The following is a 20,872-nucleotide window of genomic DNA, read 5'->3' as shown; positions in this document are numbered from 1 at the left end:
GAAGAGAGAATTGGAGTCCTCCAGTGGTGAAACGCTACATATAAACTCTAGTTCTGTTAGATCATATACTTTACTCTCATCATCTCAATGAAGAATAAAAACGGTAATGTTTTTTGTCCTCTTGTAAATATTAATGATGAGAATAATAAGAAGCAGGAGAAGAAGAAGAATATGTTATTGCACTTAGTAAAAACAGTTAATGAACATTTTTCAAAATAAAATGCAACAGCGTTTTGGCGTAAGCAATAAGAATTCGCTCTCCAACAGTCTTTTTTCTTTTCATTTTAATAATAAAAAACACTATTCACATTATACTCATGCTACATTGTTCAACACAGTGGTTGTTTGCAGTGGCGAACATGCCCTCAGGAGAACCGGTGTTGGTACAAGATCTGCTCGGGGTCCATCGACTGCCGGTGAGGTCAAAGTAGTTGATTGGCTGAACATGAACCTTACGGAATTGCGTAATCACGTTGCGTTGTTATCACGTTACGCTGGTCCAGGCAAATCTTTCAGTTGGAAAGATGGACAACTTTTACAAAGATATCCATCATTACCTCTTTGAAAATACACTTTTAGCATAGAGCTGCATGTATATTAGGGCTGAATGATTAATTGCATGTGCAATTAAATTGCAATGACAAAAGGAGATTTTCTAATCGCAAAGGCTGCAATTTGCCAGCGAGTGGTTAGCGCAATGCTAATATACATGCAAAAACCCATAGGAATGCTAATGCTAATATCACCGATACATTCTTACAAATTATGAATTAGAAACGTGCCAAATGATTACATTTGGAGTCTAATAGAAAGTAAAACTACCATCAATCAAATAAGTACAGACAGGTATTTTAGTAAAGCCAGAAAACTTTTAACTCCAGAGTTTTGGCTAGCAGCTATGAGCGTAACTGAACTACGCATGGACAAGACGTCAAAAACTAAACACAAAATACTTCAATAAACGGGACACACTTCTTCCCTACAAATACAATTTCACAGGTGTTGCTAATACCTATGATTCTTCAAGGGATGTGCTGAAAGAGGAGTTCAACATTATGAATAAAATAGTGTTTTATTTTACAAATACCATTATAAACACAAACTTACGTCTTAAGAAACATTATTTTAATAACGAAACTGCTAAATTCTTTCCAAGAGTATAGATGTGTAGTGTATTTTGTCCGAGTGGGTTTGCCGTACTTTGACGTCATCGGCAGTCGAAGGACCCCGAGCCAATCTTGCACCCGAGCAGATCTTGTACAGACACCGGTATTAGGTCAAATGGATGGCAACCTCAAGTCTGGCTATCGAGATTAAGGATTTTTTTGTCCTCTAGCGGACACAAGCTGCTACTTCAGGCAGCGTTCATAAATTTAAACATGACCACAAACATCACCACTTCCTATGTATTCCTTGACAATAAAATACATTTACAAATTGCCATGGGTTTTCGCTGGGGATGGGGGTGGGGGGATGGGGGGTGGGGGGCTTGGGTTTGCTAGGGGGCGCTATAGCTACCCCTGGATTAGCCATTGCACCCCATAGTACCCCCAAGTAAACATTAGATTTTTTTTTTTTTACAAATTAATTTTAATTTAACATGTGGATGTGATAATATTTAACATACAAAACAAAAATAATCAGTAAATTATCATATAGATAGTAAAAACTTAAACAAAACAGGAAATTGCTGTTAACCTGCAAAGGAGTGAAAGGTAGAGCTAGTGGTAAAATTGATCGGTTTTTGTTGCCCAAATTTCCACAGGTTCAGTCAGAAACGAACAAATCTTTGGAAGTGAACTCAGACCCACAAAAACCTAAGGATCTAGATGAAGAGAGTGTAACGCTGGTCAGGACTGCACGCCAACCTGCCTTTTACCAGCAGGTGGAATGGGGATCAGAATAAGATTTGGCTCTAGAGTCGAAGTGTGTGAATAAAGATAACTGAACAGAACACAAATGGTGTTTGGTTCAAACAGTGTATTAAAGTTATTTACAGGTGAGAAGAAAAAAAACTACAGGATTAACAATTGACAAGAATGCAACTCAGTTCAAGTTCAGGTTCATTTAGTCCTTTTCCAAGTGAGGTTCGTTCTGAAGGGTAGCTCGCTATCCACGGTAAAACTGAGGAGAATCCAGTGAGGTCTTCAGGATAAAAACTGAAGAAAAAGAAACAAAAATATCCACCACAAAAACCTGACCTAAATTAAACCAGAAAAAGAAGTCATTAATACAGTTATTTACATATATACATATACAACGAAATAAACCAAATAATAAAGATGACATGTCTTTTTCTAAGTTCTTAAACTGCTTAACGAATTTAAAGTTGTACATTTATTTTCAAATATCAGTTTATTTTTTATCTATTTCAATTATTCAGCTGAATTCACATTGACACTTTATTATAGAAAATAAGTGTTCAAATCAAATATCCCAGGAGAAAGACAACATTAAGAATATTATAAATCGTTCTCTTTGGTCTATAAAGAGAGTGAATGTTCCAAGCAGTGCTGATCATGAGGCTAAGGCGTGTGGCCTACATACAGCTAACTAGCTGTATGCACATGAAGTTGGTTACTCACCGGAGAGTAGAGATACACAACCACAAACTTTTACAGCAGTTAAGCAGACTGAAGAGGTATCTGTAGCAATAATGGCTACCATTAATACAGGGAGAAAATAAATGATAACAGATAAAGGAAATTACAACCAAAGCAGCTCACCAATTATCCAAAGCGCACAAAGAATGCAACACCAGTTTGTCTTACTTCCTGCTCACCTCAAGTGTACCTTTCTAGGTAGAAACACCACAAAGACCACAGGCTGGTAGCAAAGAGCTGATGTTAGCAGCAGCAACTGAACTCTGGGGATTCAGAGCTCTGGGCGGGGCAGCAACAGCTCGACATCAATGATTGCTGGTTTCTCTTAAAGGGGTGGCTGAAGCGGTTGCAGGTGTGTTTGTCACGTGGGTTACACTCTCCCCTGACCTCAGGTCCGTCTTCGGACATGGGCCAAGCGGCGTCAGGTGATGGCCATGAAGAGCAAAGTCAAACACCGAAGTCAGGTTGTGGAGCAGGCTGTGAATGCTGCCCAACAGGGGAACACCAGAATCAGAATCAGAATAGGTTTATTGCCATTGTCAGTGAACAAACAATTCACAAACTAGGAACTTGCTTTGGTACTAATGTGCTACATATAACATGAATAATAATAAGATTAAAAATAGAATAAAACTAGAATAAAACTTTCAGCTATAAAAAATGGCAGGTAATGGTAACATGGCCGATAACGTGACATTGTGTCGAGTACAGAAGACGAGCATGGTTGTGTGTTTATAAGCTGTTCACAAGTCTAACGGCAGATGGAAAGAAGCTGTTCTTATGTCAGGAGGTTCTGGTCCGGATGGACCGTAACCTCCTGCCTGAGGGAAGCGGCTCAAAAAGTCTGTGTCCCGGGTGAGAAGGGTCAGCTTCTATCCGGCCTGCACGCCCCCGAGTTCTGGAGACGTACAGGTCCTGGAGAGATGGAAGGCTGCAGCCAATCACCTTCTCAGCAGAGCGCACAATGCGCTGCAGTCTATGTTTGTCCCTCACTGTGGCTCCAGCGTACCACACAGCGATGGAGGAGGTGAGGATGGACTCAATGATGGCCGTGTAAAACTGCACCATCATCTGGGCCGGCAGCTTGGCCTTTTTCAACTGCCGCAGAAAGTACATCCTCTGCTGGGCCTTTTTGAGCAGGGAGCTGATGGATGGCTCCCACCTAAGGTCCTGTGTGATGGTGGTTCCGAAGAAGCGGAAGGAGTCCACAGTGGTGATGGGGGTGTCCGTCAGGATGAGGGGGAGAGATGGGGCTGTGACTTTCCTGAAGTCCACAATCATCTCCACTGTCTTCTGAGCATTGAGCTCCAGGTTGTTGCTGCTGCACCAGTACACCAGCCGTTCCACCTCCCTCCTGTAGGCGGACTCATCACCGTCAGAGATGAGCCCGAGGAGGGTGGTGTCGTCCGCAAACTTGATCAGTTTAACGGAGTCATGGCTCGAGGTGCAGCAGTTTGTGTACAGGGAGAAGAGCAGAGGAGAAAGTACACAGCCCTGTGGAGATCCTATGCTAATAGTCTTAGTGGAGGAAACATTCTTCTCCAGCCGCATGCACTGCCTACGGTCTGTCAGGAAGTCAGTGATCCACCTGCAGGTGGAATTGGGTACGTTAAGCATGGAGAGCTTGTCCTGGAGCAGAGCAGGGAGGATGGTGTTGAACGCAGAGCTGAACTCCACAAACAGGATCCTAGCGTAGGTTCCCGGGGAGTTCAGGTGCTGCAGGATGAAGTGGAGGGCCAGGTTGATGGCGTCGTCTACAGACCTTTTGGCTCTGTATGCGAACTGCAGAGGGTCCAGGAGGGGGGAGGTGAAGGACTTGAGATGAGGGAGGACCAGGCGCTCAAAAGACTTCATGACTACAGACGTCAGCGCCACAAGCCTGTAATCATTCAGTCCAGTGATACGGGATTTCTTAGTGACAGGGACAATGGTGGACAGCTTAAAGCAGGCTGGAACATGGCAGGACTCCAAGGAGATGTTAAAGATGTCTGTGAAGATTGGAGACAGTACCTCTGCGCAGTGTCTCAGGGTTGCGGGGGAGACACCGTCCGGGCCCGGGGATTTCCGTGGTTTTTGCTTACGGAAAACCCTAAGCACATCCTCTTCTGTCACTGAGAAGGCAGTGGAGGTGGAGGGGTGGTCAGCGGGGACTGTACTGTTCACAGTAGGGTGGGGTGGGGGGGTGGCATGTGACACCAGAGTGGCTGAAGAAGCCTGTGCAGTAGGGAGTGTGGGGGATGGGTGTTGCACTTCAAACCTTGCATAAAAGGAGTTGAGTTGTTCAGCCAGTTGTAGATCGTCAGCAGCATGTTGGGTTAGGGTTAGGGTAAGGGTTAGGGTTGCCTGTCCTTGGCTCTGTGGGCTGCTTCTTTCTCCCTCCTCAGCTGTCTCAGTTTGGGTGTGAACCAGGGCTTATCGTTGTTAAACGTGACCCTGGTTTTTGTTGGAATAATGCTGTCCTCACAGAATTTTATATATGACGTCACAGTGTCTGTATAGTCATCCAAGTTGTCTGTGGCAGATCCAAACACATTCCAGTCTGTTGTGTCCAGACATATGCAAAGCTCCTCCACAGCCTCGCAGGTCCACTTCTTAGAAGTTCTCACTGCAGGTTTGGAGAGCTTCAGCATCTGCCTATATGAGGGGATGAGGTGAATCATGGCGTGGTCTGAGAAGCCGAGAGCAGATCGCTGCACGGCTCGATAAGCTCCACTGACTGTGGTGTAGCAGTGGTCCAGCGTGTACTGCTCTCTTGTCGGGCATTTAACAAACTGTCTGTACTTAGGCAACTCCTGGCTCAAATTTCCCTTGTTAAAGTCGCCGAGGATAATAAATAGAGAGTCCGGAAAGGTCTGTTCCACACTTAGGATCTGCTCCGTGAGCGCACGTTGAGCCTCGTGCACGACCGCGCAAGGCGGTATGTAAACAGCGGCCAGAATGAATGAAGCGAACTCACGTAGGGAGTAGAATGGCTTACAGTTTATGAAGAAGAATTCCAGGGCAGGAGAGCAGTACTGGGAGATCACAGTCACATCCGAACACCAGGCATTGTTGATGTAGAAGCAGACACCTCCACCTTTTGTCTTTCCTCAGGCAAAGCGTAGCGCAACCCGGGTACGAGTGGACCTGCAGAGAGCCAGATCAGGTTCAGGGATGGAAGGCCCTGGAAGCACTCGTATGTCTGGATCCAGGTTGACAACATCAGAGTCAGAGAATTCAGGCACTGAGAAAGTCTCATCTGGGGCATCTCTCTCAGGAGATTCAGTTCCTAGGGCAACCTCCTCACGCATCTCTCCCTCAACATCTGCTCCGGCTGGTGTCAGGACATCTGTCAGCTGTGCCCCATCCACTACCCCAGGATCCGATAGAGCAGGTGGAGCAGGTCAACAGATGGTTGAGCGATCGGCTACTCAATGATGGTGGTAAACTTCAATGGCTCCATCGGAGTAGGAAAAGATATCAGGAAACCTTGGTCAACCAACTAGTCATCACCATCATTGTCCTCGGGTTCTGGAGGAGGAGCAGAGTGAATTTTAGCCCTCTTACCATCTTTCACTGACGGTGGTTGTTCATGCGGAGACAAGAATCCGCAGGGAAGGAGGAAGGTCTCGGTGCAAGGTTCGAAGCGGGGCGTCCTTCCCCTCAGGTTTAACGGTGTACACGGGAAGGTCGCCGGCTTTCTTAACAACAACGTACACTGTGGGATCCCATTTGGTCACAAGTTTATGCCTTCCCCTCCTACGGACATTCCTCACAAGGACCCTGTCTCCCTTGCACAGTTCTAGTCGGGTGACGTTCTGGTCAAACTGTGACTTGTTGCGGTCCGTCAGCTTCTGTGCATTGCTTCTGGCCAACCGGTACCCCTCCTCCAAGTGGGATCTAAGCTCTTGAACATACAGTGAGAGGCTATCAGCACTGGCACCCATCGGTAGTCCAAAAGCCTACCGGAAACAGGAAGACGAGGTTGGCGGCTGAACATGAGCTCATACGGGGAAAATCCAGTGGCATCATTCCTGGTACAGTTATATGCATGTACGAGCAGTTTCACAAAACCTTTCCAGTGATTTTTCTCCTGGTCTGACAAGGTTCAGAGCATATCCAACAAGGTTCTATTGAACCGCTCCACAGGATTTCCCCTGGGGTGATACGGAGTTGTGTGTCTTGTGGATGCCTGTCATCTGGCACAGGTCTCTGATGACTTTGGCCTCAAAATCTGGACCTTGGTCACTATGGAGCTTCTCCGAGAATCCATAGTGAACCAGGAAATTGTCCCACAGACATTTAGCCACGGTCATCGCCTTCTGGTTGGGGGTTGGAACAGCAATGGTGTACCTGGTGAAAAGGTTAGTCATCACAAGGATCCACAAAAAAAGCATCCCCTATTATTTCAAGTAATGATAAAGTAATGTATGATGTTTCATTTCCCACACAACCCAATTTGTCCTCTGAGCTACTGCTTAGAGTGGTTAAAGAGGAGTACACACAGACAAACTGGCAGGTAGTAGTTTAAAAAAACTGTATTGATAAATAAAATACTGTTTTAACGTAAGGAACCTCAATAACATAACATCCCCCTCCCCCCATGCAGTTTTCCTTGAAGACTATTATTTAAGAATTATTAGATTAACCAATCACGAGATTGTGCAGTCTGCCATTAAAAGTGGATAGAACGTTTTTTACTACTTTTGACAAACTAATAATGTGTTCTGTTTGCGACGGAATCAGCCCTTTAATCAATACTTTCAAAGGTTTAGATGTCATAAAATGTTTTACCTGCTATGCTAAAAGGAGAGAATATCTCCTCTCTCGTCTTCCTCCGCTTATCCGGGTCCAGGTCGCGGGGGCAGCATCCCAACTAGGGAGCTCCAGGCCGTCCTCTCCCCGGCCTTGTCCACCAGCTCCTCCGGCAGGACCCCAAGGCGTTCCCGGACCAGATTGGAGATGTAACCTCTCCAACGTGTCCTGGGTCGACCCGGGGGCCTTCTGCCGGCAGGACATGCCCGAAACACCTCCCCGGGGAGGCGTCCAGGAGGCATCCTGACCAGATGCCCAAACCACCTCAACTGGCTCCTTTCGATCCGGAGGAGCAGCGGTTCTACTCCGAGTCCCTCCCGAATGTCCGAGCTCCTCACCCTATCTCTAAGGCTGAGCCCGGCCACCCTACGGAGGAAACTCATTTCAGCCGCTTGTATCCGCGATCTCGTTCTTTCGGTCATTACCCAAAGCTCATGACCATAGGTGAGGATTGAGACGTAGATCGACCGGTAAATCGAGAGCCTGGCTTTCTGGCTCAGCTCCCTCTTCCCCACGACAGATCGGCTCAGCGTCCGCATCACTGCAGACGCCGAACCAATCCGCCTGTCGATCTCCCGATCCCTCCTACCCTCACTCGTGAACAAGACCCCGAGATACTTAAACTCCTCCACTTGAGGTAGGACCTCTCCCCCGACCCGGGGTGGCAAGCCACCCTTTTCCGGTCGAGAACCATGGTCTCAGATTTGGAGGTGCTGATCCTCATCCCAGCCGCTTCACATTCGGCCGCGAACCTACCCAGCAAGAGCTGAAGGTCAGAGCTGGATGAAGCTAGGAGGACCACATCATCCGCAAAAAGCAGAGACGAGATTCTCCTGCCACCAAACTCGACACACTCCACACCACGGCTGCGTCTAGAAATTCTGTCCATAAAAGTGATGAACAGAACCGGTGACAAAGGGCAGCCCCGGCGGAGTCCAACCCTCACTGGGAACAGGTCCGACTTACTACCGGCTATGCGGACCAAACTCACGCTCCTCTGGTAAAGGGACTGAATGGCCCTTAACAGAAAGCCACCCACCCCATACTCCTGGAGCGTCCCCCACAGGGTGCCCGTGGGGACACGGTCACAAGCCTTCTCCAAATCCACAAAGCACATGTGGATTGGTTGGGCAAACTCCCATGCCCCCTCCATCACCCTTGCAAGGGTATAGAGCTGGTCCACAGTTCCACGGCCAGGACGAAAACCACATTGCTCCTCCTCTATCTGAGATTCAACTATCGATCGGACCCTCCTCTCCAGTACCTTGGAGTAGACCTTTCCAGGGAGGCTGAGGAGTGTGATCCCCCTATAGTTGGAACACACCCTCAGGTCACCCTTCTTAAAGATGGGGACCACCACCCCGGTCTGCCACTCCCTAGGAACTGCCCCCGATGACCACGCAATGTTGTAGAGACGTGTCAACCATGACAGCCCTACAACATCCATTGCCTTGAGATACCCAGGACGAACCTCATCCGCCCCCGGGGCTCCGCCGCTGTGTAGTTGTTTGACTACCTCAGCAACTTCTGCCCCCGAGATCGGACAGTCCATCCCCAGGCCTCCCAGCTCTGGTTCCTCCTCGGAATGTGCATTGGTGGGATTGAGGAGCTCCTCAAAGTATTCCTTCCACCGTCCGACTATAGCCTCAGTTGACGTCAGCAGCTCCCCATCCCCACTGTAAAGTGTGAGCGAGTTGCTGCCTTCCTCTCCTGAGGCGCCGGACAGTTTGCCAGAACCTCTTTGGAGCCGATCGATAGTCTTTCTCCATGGCCTCACCAAACTCCTCCCACGCCCGAGATTTTGCCTCGGCAACTGCCACTGCTGCACCCCGCTTGGCTATCCGGTACCTGTCTGCTGCCTCCGGAGACCCACAGACCAGCCACGCCCTGTAGGCCTCCTTCTTCAGCCTGACGGCTCCCCGAACCTCTGGTGTCCACCAGCGGGTACGGGGGTTGCCACCACGACTGGCACCGGCCACCTTACGACCACAGCTAGCAACAGCCGCCTCGACAATCGCAGAGTGGAACAAGGCCCACTCGGACTCAATGTCCCCCACTGCTCTCGGGACGTGGTCAAAGCTCTGCCGGAGGTGGGAGTTGAAGACCGTCTTGACAGGTTCTTCTGCCAGGCGTTCCCAGCAGACCCTCACTATGCGTTTGGGTCTGCCAGGTCTACGGGGCATGTTCCCTTGCCATCTGATCCAACTCACCACCAGGTGGTGATCAGTTGACAGCTCCGCCCCTCTCTTCACTCGGGTGTCCAAAACATACGGCCGCAGGTCAGATGATACGACTACAAAATCTATCATCGACCTGTGACCTAGGCTGCCCTGGTACCAAGTGTACCGGTGGGCATCCTTATGTTCGAACATGGTGTTCGTTATGGCCAAACTGCGGCTTGCACAGAAGTCCAATAACAAAACACCGCTCGAGTTCAGATTAGGTGGGCCGTTCCTCCCAATCACACCCCTCCAGGTCAAGCTGTCATTGCCCACGTGAGCATTGAAGTCCCCCAGCAGGACAATGGAGTCCCCTGATGGAGCACTATCTAGCACTCGTCCCAGGGACTCCAAAAAGGGTGGGTAGTCCGAACTGATATTTGGCCCATAAGCACAAACAACAGTCAGGACCCGTTCCCCGACCCGAAGGCGCAAGGAAGCTACCCTCTTGTCCCCCGGGGTAAACCCCAACACACAGGCAGAGAGTCTCGGGGCTAACAAAAAGCCAACCCCAGCCCTCCGCCTCTCACCCGGAGCAACTCCAGCAAAGTAGAGTGTCCAACCCCTCTCCAGGTCTCGGGTTCCAGAGCCAATGCAATGTGTCGAGGTGAGTCCGACTATATCTAGCCGGTACCGCTCAACCTCTGCCACAAGCTCCGGCTCCTTCCCCGCCAGCGAGGTGACGTTCCATGTCCCAAAAACTAGTTTTCTTGTCCGGGGATTGGACCGCCAAGGCTCCCGCCTTGGTCTGCCACCCGATTCGCATTGCACCGGACCCTTCATGTTCCTCCTGCGGGTGGTGGGTCCACAGTTGGACGAGCCCATGTATCCGGTTCGGGCTGGGCCCGGCCGGGCCCCATGGGCGAAAGCCCGGCCACCAGGCGCTCGCTCACGGGCCCCAACCCCAGGCCTGGCTCCAGGGTGGGACCCCGGTAACCCTCCGGGCCGGGTACTCCGACTCTTCGTTTTAACCGCCATGAAAGATCCTTCGAACCGTTCTTTGTCTCACCCTTCACCTAAGACCAATTTGTCATGGGAGACCCTACCAGGGGCACTAAGTGCCCCAGACAACATAGCTCCTAGGATCATTAGGGCACTCAAACTCCTCCACCACGATAAGGTGACGGTTCAAGGAGGAGAGGAGAGAATATGACACATAAAATAGCAGAACACCGAAAAATGCATCAGGGTCACAGTAAAGATTCTATTAACAGTCACGTGAAAAGTGTTTGTTTAAACCCGGGATTTCTCTCTTTAAAAAAAAATATATATATATATATATATATATATATATATATATATATATATATATATATATATATATTGTAAAGGAGGGTTTGGTTAAAGCTAGCTCTTTCCAGGTGAGGTGGCTATCAATATGGTGTATCTGTTAGAATACAGGTAGAGGCTAGATGCATCCTTTGCTGTAGATCCAAATCTTTAATCTTGGTTGATGGTAATCATTAACAGCATTGACAACAGTCTGAAACAGTAAACATAATTATTAATGAACCTTCTCATTCAATACAGCAAGGGGGAATGAGGCAAAACACATTTATCTTAATTAACCAACTTACAATCAAATAGAGAAATTCAAACAATAGCGCCCTCTTGTGGCTAACTAAGATCACCATAACTCACTCATGTGACACTGTCAGCCTTTACTCACTAGAGCAATTATAAGGTGGAACTAGAAATGAAATACAACAAAATAACTCCTCATGTCATTAACATAAAGGCAAACCAACTTTAAATATTTTTTCATAAAAGGAAAGAAACGTGTTGGACATAAACACTTCAGTAATTCAATACTCAACTAATATTCCATAATTAAACGGAGGAAATTAATAATGCAGTCTTAAACATGAAGTAAAGTGACTCACTTTCTTGCATTAACATAATGCTGTCAACATCAACATGACTTGCAGGAGAAGGAACGCTTGTCTCACACGCAGGTAAAAAAGGAAAGAAAAGGGAAAGTTCTAGTGCTGGAAGTGAGCTCACTGTGAAAGGCTCTTCAAAATAAAGGCATGTCACTTCCTGAATTCCCACCAAAATAAAACCAACAAATTTAATAAAGGTAATATATGAAATTCTGAACCTTTTATACAGCCGCCCCCAAATGTGTTCACACATTTGCCATAATAAACATGTTAATTATTAGATGGGGTCTGTTTGGTTGTTGGTTGGTCTTCTCCTGAAGGTAGCGATGGAAGAACTACCATTCTAGCAACCGGTCTGGTGTACAAATGTCCTTTGATGTTCACATCTGCAGATCTTATGCAGCCATCTTCACTACGGTGGGTCTTAACGACATATCCAACTGGCCATAAAGCTCGTGGCATCTGTGGGTCCACCAACATGACAACTGTCTCCTTCAGGAGCTCAGGAGAAGAAGATTGCCATTTTAGTCTTGTCTGCAAGTTAGGAAGGTACTCTTTGATGAACCTAACCCAGAACTGGTCAGCCAGGTTCTGGGAGTGTTGCCAGCGTCTACGGCTGAGGTTCTCAGACTTTGGGTAGACTACTTGAGGCAATGACCCATCAGGCCGCCCCATCAGGAGACTGTTGGGAGTTACTGGGTCTACATCAGCGATATCTGTGGAAACATACCCTAATGGTGTAGAGTTTAGGATGGATTCCACCTCCAGAAGGACGGTGAGAAGGACCTCTTCATGGATAGGTTGAGAGCTCACACAAACTCGGAGGGCTGATTTCACAGAGCGTATTTCTCTTTCCCACACACCGCCAAAGTGAGGGGATCCTGGGGGATTAAACAGAAATTTTATCTGTCGCTTGGCAAGGTGTTGCCGCAGGTCATCGGCCATGTTTGAGAAAGCCTCTTTAAGTTCTCTTTCTCCTCCTCTGAAGTTGGTTCCTTGATCCAACCACAGTTCAGCAGGTGTTCCTCTTCTGGAAATGAACCTCCTTAGAGCCATGAGGAATGCATCAGTGTCTAGGCTACTCAGGAGCTCTAGATGCACTGCCCTCATGGTCATACATTTAAAAATGATTCCCCATCTCTTCTCATGTCTTCTTCCTATCTTAACTTGCATCGGCCCAAAACAGTCCACCCCGGTCGAATAAAAGGCTGGTTTAAACAATCTTAGCCGAGCAAGAGGTAGATTTGACATCTTTGGGACAGATGGTTGTCCCCTCCAACGTTGACAGCCAGGGCATGTCCGCTGTCGTAGCCCAAAACCTCCAGTTGCCAGGATGCTCCTCAACCTATCCACAAGGGACTTTGCTTCTTCGGATGAGCCAACACTCTGTAAGCAGTTGAAAACGATGCGATTCTTCCCATTGTGGGTGACGAGATGGTGGGGGATGTACCAGCTCTCCTTTGATGGTTTCTCCTCAGAAACCTCCTTTACAGCACCTGCATCAATTAGTTTCTGCATTTCAGTCTTATATGCCTCTGCTCGACTGTTCTCTTTCAAGAGCCGTCTCTCGGTACTTCGAAGCAAAGGCATGACAGATTCCTTTGGCGCCTGCAGGAGTGGCATGTGGTCATGACGGAGGAGGGGTGTAGCGTACCTGAGAGCTCCATCCACCATGGTACGAACTGTCTTATTCTCGAGCAGTGCTATAGCCTGATGGTCTTGCTTTGATCGTGTTACAGATTTCTCAGATCTGTATGGTACAATATCCACTTGCCAAAGTCTCTCCACATGTGTAAATAATTCTTCGGCTCTGGTAGAGGTGTACAGACAAAGGGCGGGGTTAGAGAGCCGCCCCATGGAAGTATGAGGGCCTTGGAGTGTCCACCCAAGTTTGGTGTGAACTGCTGCTGGGCTGCCAGGTGGGCCGAGTCTGACTGGTTCAGTAGGGGTTATCAAATGAGGCTGGTCTGAACCAATGAGGAGCAGTGGCTTAGCATCCTTTAGAGCAGGTACTGGAATCCCACGCAAGTGCCCAAACTTCCTTTGAAGTTGTTCAACAGGATACGTGTGGTGCGCTGAGGTCAGTCAATTAGAGGTAAACACCCCATCAATCTGGAAGCTGCAACTAGGTTCAGTAGCTGAAGAGAGTCTGAAGGACACAGTGTGACCTTGCAATAACTGAATGTCCTGACGTACTGTACGGAGAGGAAGGTTCTCTGGGGTGCTTCTCAGACCAAGAGCTTTGGCTGCACCAGGAAGTAGCATTGTCCTCTCTGATCCGTCATCAAGTATTGCAAAGGTATTTAGGGCTCGTGTTCCAGAGCTAAGGGACACAGGTACCACCTTCAGCATGACACGGTTCCCAATGCTTGGTCTGTCAATGTAGAAGGAATCTGTGGCTGAACCGGTTAGGCAGCTCTCCTCACTCACAGCTACGTCTTGACTGGCCTTTTGGGTTCTTTTGTTAACCTCGTGGAGTGCCAGTAGGTGTTTTCCTTGACAGAGGCTACAAGGTTTCTTTAGCGTGCACTGTGCAGCTAAGTGAGATCGTGCACATCACCAGCATCTTTTGTTTTCCTGAATCCAGTTCTTTATTTGTTCCTTAGAGAGCTTTGCAACATCACTGCACTGACTGAAATAGTGTTCAGTGCTGTCACAATAAGCGCAGAAAGCTTTTCTTTTGCTTGCTCCATTTGTTGCACTTTCCTTAGATGTCAGCGAACTAGTTCTCGCAGATCCTTTAATGTTATGGAGCACTGTAACTGTTTGTTTACCAGTTCGCCCTTCATACTTTGAGCTGTTTCTCTCTCTACCACCCTTTCCTGTGGTCTGGCTGTCAAAACCCTGACACCATGATTCATAATGGAGCCAGTCAGAGAGGTCATGTAGGGTGTAGGATTTCCCAGGCTGTTTGAACTGGTGCCGTCGAAAGTCAGCCCGTTGCTCTGGAGGTAGCTTACCTAAGAGTCGAGCTACATGTGACCCACAGTTAAGTTCTACTTGTCCTTCCGGGCCTAAGGTTTGTAACAGGCCTACTAGGGACTGCACCTGGAGGGAGAACTTCTGGAAAGCTATTAGATCACCTCGCCTTCTTTCAGGACCGTCAAGAACACTTGCTATCTTTTTTAGGGCAAGCTGATGTGGTTGTCCAAATTTGTCATGAAGAGCAGCCATGGTGTCGGTGTAAGGGTTGGGTGAGTTAAGATAAGCGTCAGCAATAAGCTTAGCTTCATCTAGTCTCAAATGGTCCACAAGAATTTGATATTTGAACAGCTCTGTAGCGTTAGAGGGCAGCAAGTTTTCAAGTGCAATGCGAAGTCTTGCAAACTCGCAGGGGTCTGAATGAATAAACTTTGGTATGGTAGGTTTAGGTCCTCTATACACTACCTCAACTGTAGGGGTAATATAATCTCTGCAGCGGGGTTGCTGTGTATGACTGGCACCTGTAGCTGTAAATGAATGTTTGGTAGCTGAGGGCTTTCCAGAAAAGAAGTCTAAATTGGTTGGAGCTGGGTGGGAAGAGGATGCCAGGTAAGGTGCAAATGTAGGATGCATTACCTCACTCTCCTTAGCAGGAGCCTCAAACTGGGCCGTATTCTGGGTAAGCTGGGCAGGCTTGTAGTGTGAAGGGGATGCACCTTTGAAAGGGGAAGATCGCTGGATTGGTTGAAAATCTTGATCCATGGGTTTGAGGTCATATAAGCCACTGTTTTGGTCCTCAGGTTCTGGCCATGGTGGAGGGTCAGGCCACTCTTCTTCTTCTTCTTTCAAATCGATAGTAGGAAAATGGCTTCTAGGTCTGTCTATGCTATCTTGTGAGGGGGTATGAGAGGAATGTTGTGGTGCAGCTAACTGATTCATGTCCATTCGCAAGGCGTTTGTGGCTTCGATTAGAGCTTTAATTTCAGTCCTCGCTTCATTCAGCTCCTTCAAACCATCTTTCAGCTCCGTCTGTGCTTGAAGCAGCTGTCTTCTCTCTTCATGGGTTGCTCTAAGTTCTGCATGCAGAGACAAGGCTGATGGGGATTCCTGAAAATAGGGAGTTATAGGTTCAGTGCAGGGATCTCTTCTTATTGGTCTCAACAGGAAGGGAGTACCGTGGGGGATAACTCTCTTATGGGCCATTCCCATCTGTACCGGGTCGGCCCGGGCCGGGTAGCCCCAGTCGGCCCCAGCCTGGCCCGGTTGATTCCACACATCCTTGTCTTAAGCCCATGTGGGCTGATTCTACCCACCAATCAGAGGCTTGCTCTAATAGAAGGTGTGAATTTGCTGTCAGCAGTGGGTGTGTTGGCCCTGGTCGACCTGAAGCAGACCCCCTCGAGAAGAGGGCTGAGAATGAGCCTTGGTTGGCCCGGAAAAATACCAGGCCACCCAGATATGTAAACAACCTACGCTACCCGGCCCGGGCCGACCCGGTACAGATGGGAATGGCCCATTATAGCTAGAGGGGGGAGTGAATGAAGCAGGCTGGCTTTGGCTGTGCTGAAGTTCAGGATCTAGTCTTCTGCTTAGGGGTGGCGGGAGATTCCACTGCAGTCTGTTTCCAGGAGAAGCTCCAGCGTAACTTACTTCAAACCCCTCAAATCTGCTGGGTCGGCTGATCTGCCGTTTAGGTCTCACAGTAGGATGCAACTCTTTATCTGGATCCATATTGATAGCCCTTATCCGGCTCGAAGGACCAATGTAAAGGAGGGTTTGGTTAAAGCTAGCTCTTTCCAGGTGAGGTGGCTATCAATATGGTCTATCTGTTAGAATACAGGTAGAGGCTAGATGCATCCTTTGCTGTAGATCCAAATCTTTAATCTTGGTTGATGGTAATCATTAACAGCATTGACAACAGTCTGAAACAGTAAACATAATTATTAATGAACCTTCTCATTCAATACAGCAAGGGGGAATGAGGCAAAACACATTTATCTTAATTAACCAACTTACAATCAAATAGAGAAATTCAAACAATAGCGCCCTCTTGTGGCTAACTAAGATCGCCATAACTCACTCATGTGACACTGTCAGCCTTTACTCACTAGAGCAATTATAAGGTGGAACTAGAAATGAAATACAACAAAATAACTCCTCATGTCATTAACATCAAGGCAAACCAACTTTAAATATTTTTTCATAAAAGGAAAGAAACGTGTTGGACATAAACACTTCAGTAATTCAATACTCAACTAATATTCCATAATTAAACGGAGGAACTTAATAATGCAGTCTTAAACATGAAGTAAAGTGACTCACATTCTTGCATTAACATAATGCTGTCAACATCAACATGACTTGCAGGAGAAGGAACGCTTGTCTCACATGCAGGTAAAAAAGGAAAGAAAAGGGAAAGTTCTAGTGCTGGAAGTGAGCTCACTGTGAAAGGCTCTTCAAAATAAAGGCATGTCACTTCCTGAATTCCCACCAAAATAAAACCAACAAATTTAATAAAGGTAATATATGAAATTCTGAACCTTTTATACATATATATATATATATATATATATATATATATATATATATATATATATATATATATGCATACATTCAACTGTGACAACATATTATGTTTTCAGGATGCACATGCATAAGTAACATTGTAATAGTATGAGTATATCTTATATGCTGATATTTTAAGCTGTTTCCTCATCGTAGTCAGCGAGTTTACAATAATGCGCGCTCCCGCGGCAGGGGATGCAATTCTCGGCAGGCAGGCTGTTCTCGGCATAACACCGCCACAGTGTTAACATCATAGTTAGACTAAATAACAGGAAAGCCAGAACATCTTCACGTATACAAATTAACTTACTAAACCCTACCCTAACCAAAAAAACAAACACACTAGTAAATGTTTGATCACAACAGCTGATTGATTTGATAAATGTGTTCATTCAGGTAAAATGAAATTTAAAATTATATTATATAAATTATATTATATTCAATATATTTTAAATATGGTTTAAGGGGCTAAATGGAAGATAACTACAATGTATTAATCAAATAACATTTGATGGTAGAATAAACACATTTCCAAATCACTTTCATTCACAGTAAAGCTTTAGTATCCTTTTGTGTGTGTGTGTGTGTGTGTGTGTGTGTGTGTGTGTGTGTGTGTGTGTGTGTGTGTGTGTATGTCTGTGATGGACTAGAATTCACACCAGCTCCCTGAAATCCCAGTGAAGAGTAGGTAGCTCTGACTCTTGGATGGATGTTTTATAACAAGAATCTGAGTTTTGTAAAAACAGACATGCAGTTCAAAGAAAATACAGTTACTTCATCAGAAAACGACAATTATTTGAACTCACTACAACAGACAGAACCTTGGGTGCTTTGAATAAAGTAACCATTATTAAATAAAAGCCATCTAAACCTGTTTTGAAGCTAAATTTAAATAATCCAGTCCAATTTCAGCATGCCCTCCAGTAGTTGGTTTGTTGGGTTTTTTGTGAACAAACTAGCTGTTAATGTGTGCATGTCCCGATGAGAGCTCAGCAGGAGGAGCAGGAGAATATTAATTAAAGGACACTGCAGCATGATAGAAGCTGATCATGATGATCTCGTTTGGTATTGTCGAGAACCAGCAGACATTCTTCTAATCAACAAACAGCTATCTGCTGCATAATTGCTTCAGACATCATACTCAGGCAATAACAACACATCTGTGAAATTGGTGTTTTGTTTAATGATCTGGGTATTTTCAGCCTCGTTAAGTTTACAGAGCTGAAAGGACATTGAATTATCCAGGCGGAGGCAGGCGGACTCCTATTGTGAATCAGACTGGGGAAGTCTCCAAATGGTCCCATAACTCAGCTCAACTCAACTCATCTTTATTTATAAATTGCACCTTACAGGCAAAAAGATGCCACCAAGGCGCTACACAGATCAAATAAAAACATAAAACTTTAAATCCAGAAAATAAGAACATTGTGTCACAAGATAAAGATAAAAATACAGTGAGTGCACAAATCGCTATAAGTAAAACAATAAAATCTAGTTAGAAAGGTTAAAAGACAGATCATAAAAGTAGGTTTTTAGCCTTGCCTTAAAAACCGTAACAGAGATTGCTGAGTAACCTGGCAAGCCAGACCAAATAAATGTATTATTTAGTCTGGCCACGCTCCACTGACGGCTCTCGGTTGTGGGGCGGGCTCTACCGTTGTCTTTCAAATGATCTCCGCATTCCACTGGACAATGAATGTGACATACTCTTGTTTCACTGTGTTGCATTATCCCACCCACCAGGCATATAGAGTGCCCTGATTGGCCCACAAAGCGGATAAAGCTCTGTGATTTGTTCACTAAGCAGATAGAGCACTACGAATGGCCCACCATTATGGACCAATCACAGCTCTTTATGTGTTTGAAACCCCTCTAGAGAGCTGTGATTGGCTAGCCAGAGTCCTGGTAGGAGCTGCGGAGGTTCCAATAGAGCTCCAGGAGTTGACGTCACGTTTCCCGGCATGCAACAGTTCAAATCGAAATGGCACCATTTGGCAGGCAGAAGCCGGCAGCTGGACTATTTGTTATTGTCAGAAAACTCAATCAAACGGGAAATATGGTAGATTCCTGTTGTGCCCCAGAATGCAGAACAGACGCGGACGACATAAGGAATGAGCCATCTACAGGATTCCCCAAGATCCGGAGCGCCGCAAACGTTGGATCATTGTAATAAAACGCGCTAGTGACCGGGCTAAAATGAAGCTGTGGGATCCCGAGAGTAAAGGTTTTCGCTTATGCAGCGACCGCTTCATGTCAGGTACTTAAACCAACGTTTCCTCAACTGTGTATGGTATTTATTTTAAATGCTTTTATTACGATTCTTAGTGGGCTTCCTAAACTTATTTTGGCATGGATTTTTCTGTCTTATTACTCATAGCAACAAGTAAACATCACGTAAAACGTTGCCTCGTGATTTCTGCGTGCTGCCGTTTACGTGTTTTATGATCACAGCAATTAACCGGCTAAGCTGTATTTAATTTTTAAGCAATGGTTGATCAATTGTCAGAGCACACATAAAAAGCACTTTGGATTGCTATTATCTGTCTCACCGAGACCGATCTCAGACAGATCCTGAGACGCTCCTGCCTGACATATTTATTTTATTCAAGGGAAAAAATCAGACTAGTGATTTCTCTTGGCGTTCAGTTTATACATTCAAACAGCACAGCACTCTATTTAAACTACTTACGTGTAGATCTGTTATTTGTCCATCCATCCATCCATTTTCATCCGCTAATCCGGAGTCGGGTTGCGGGGGCAGTAGCGTCGAGAGTCCCAGACCTCTCCCCAGCTCCTCCGGCCGGGGGAATCCCAAGGGGTTCCCCGGCCAGGTCCGGTGTAGTCCGCTCCGACAGCTTCTGGTGTTTTTAAAAAGTATGATGGGTATACTTGGTAAGGGTCGGAGATGTTTAGTCTATTTAATTTCTGACTATATAAAACGATTTCTTCGGTTTTAAAGTGTGAAGTAAACTCAGACGAAGTAAAATCCAAGCGGATCCCTTTCACGTTCATGGTTACATCCGTGTTTGTTTACCTTTTTTTCCTGCCAAAATGGCGTCTAATAACGGAGACTCACGTGGGGTCTGGAGCTCTATGGAGCGTGCCTAGACCAAACTTTGCAAAGCAAGAATTTGGTCTAGTTCACTAGGCTAGTTGCTGAGAGGAAGCTCTTTCCAAAGCTTAGGTCCTGCCACAGCAAAGGCCCTATCACCACGTGTCTTTAGGCGCGATCTTGGGGCCGAGAGGAGCATGAGGTGCTCCGAGCGGAGTGACCGTGCAGGAGTGTACGGTTGAAGCAGTGACACCAAGTAAAGAGGAACCAGACCATTTAACGTTTTAAAAACCAGCAAAAGTATTTTAAAACAAATCCTTACATCAACGGGCAGCCAATGAAGCGCAGCCAGGACAAGAGTAATGTGGTCATACTTGCGCCTGCCCTCTAAAAATCTGGCAGCAGCATTCTGCACCATTTGCAACCTGGCTATTGAGCCCTTGCTCACACCAAATTAAACAGAGTTACAGTAGTCCAATCGCACCATGAGAAAAGCATGGACTACCGTCTCAAGATCATGTCGTGACAAGAAAGGTTTGATCTTTGCCAGCTGACGAAGGTGGAAAAAGGAGGAGGAGATCACTCAATTGATGTGGGTGTCAAAACTAAGGGCGCTATCCAGTTTAATACCAAGATTAGTCACTGATGCAGTCAGCTGACCATTAAATGACCCACAGTCAGTTAGGGAAGAGTCACAATGTCTGCTTGGAGCAAACAATATAGCCTCTGTTTTGTGATCATTCAGGCTCAGAAAGTTTTCACTCATCCAGGTCTTGATCTCCCTCAAACAGTTTGTAAGAATAGAAATAGAGACCATTTGACACTGACAATCAT

General features: G+C 46.4%; 1 protein-coding gene across 7 annotated transcripts; it reads right to left on the bottom strand.

Annotated features, from left to right (window-relative positions):
• Positions 1 to 31: 31 nt before the first annotated feature.
• On the bottom strand, positions 32 to 16,960 carry LOC129163472 (uncharacterized). 7 transcript variants are annotated; one of them, XM_070556153.1, is made up of 4 exons: positions 11,500 to 16,736; positions 2,727 to 3,089; positions 2,586 to 2,645; positions 32 to 2,201 (listed from the first exon to the last, which is right to left on the bottom strand). In XM_070556153.1, the coding sequence occupies exon 1, from the start codon at positions 13,354 to 13,356 to the stop codon at positions 11,770 to 11,772; it is 1,587 nt and encodes a 528-aa protein (XP_070412254.1). In that variant the 5' UTR covers positions 13,357 to 16,736; the 3' UTR covers positions 32 to 2,201; positions 2,586 to 2,645; positions 2,727 to 3,089; positions 11,500 to 11,769. The 7 variants fall into 7 exon arrangements, with proteins under 7 accessions (XP_070412254.1, XP_070412255.1, XP_070412250.1 ...); XM_070556154.1 differs by having other exon boundaries at positions 2,783 to 3,089; XM_070556149.1 differs by adding an exon at positions 16,744 to 16,960 and having other exon boundaries at positions 32 to 3,089; positions 11,500 to 16,343.
• Between the last annotated feature and the right edge of the window lie 3,912 nt (positions 16,961 to 20,872).

This window comes from Nothobranchius furzeri, chromosome 11 (genome assembly GCF_043380555.1).
Source record: "Nothobranchius furzeri strain GRZ-AD chromosome 11, NfurGRZ-RIMD1, whole genome shotgun sequence".
In the NCBI taxonomy this organism is placed as follows: Eukaryota; Metazoa; Chordata; class Actinopteri; order Cyprinodontiformes; family Nothobranchiidae; genus Nothobranchius; species Nothobranchius furzeri.
Note: the sequence above shows the minus strand (reverse complement) of the source record. Positions and strands in the feature narration are given on the sequence as shown.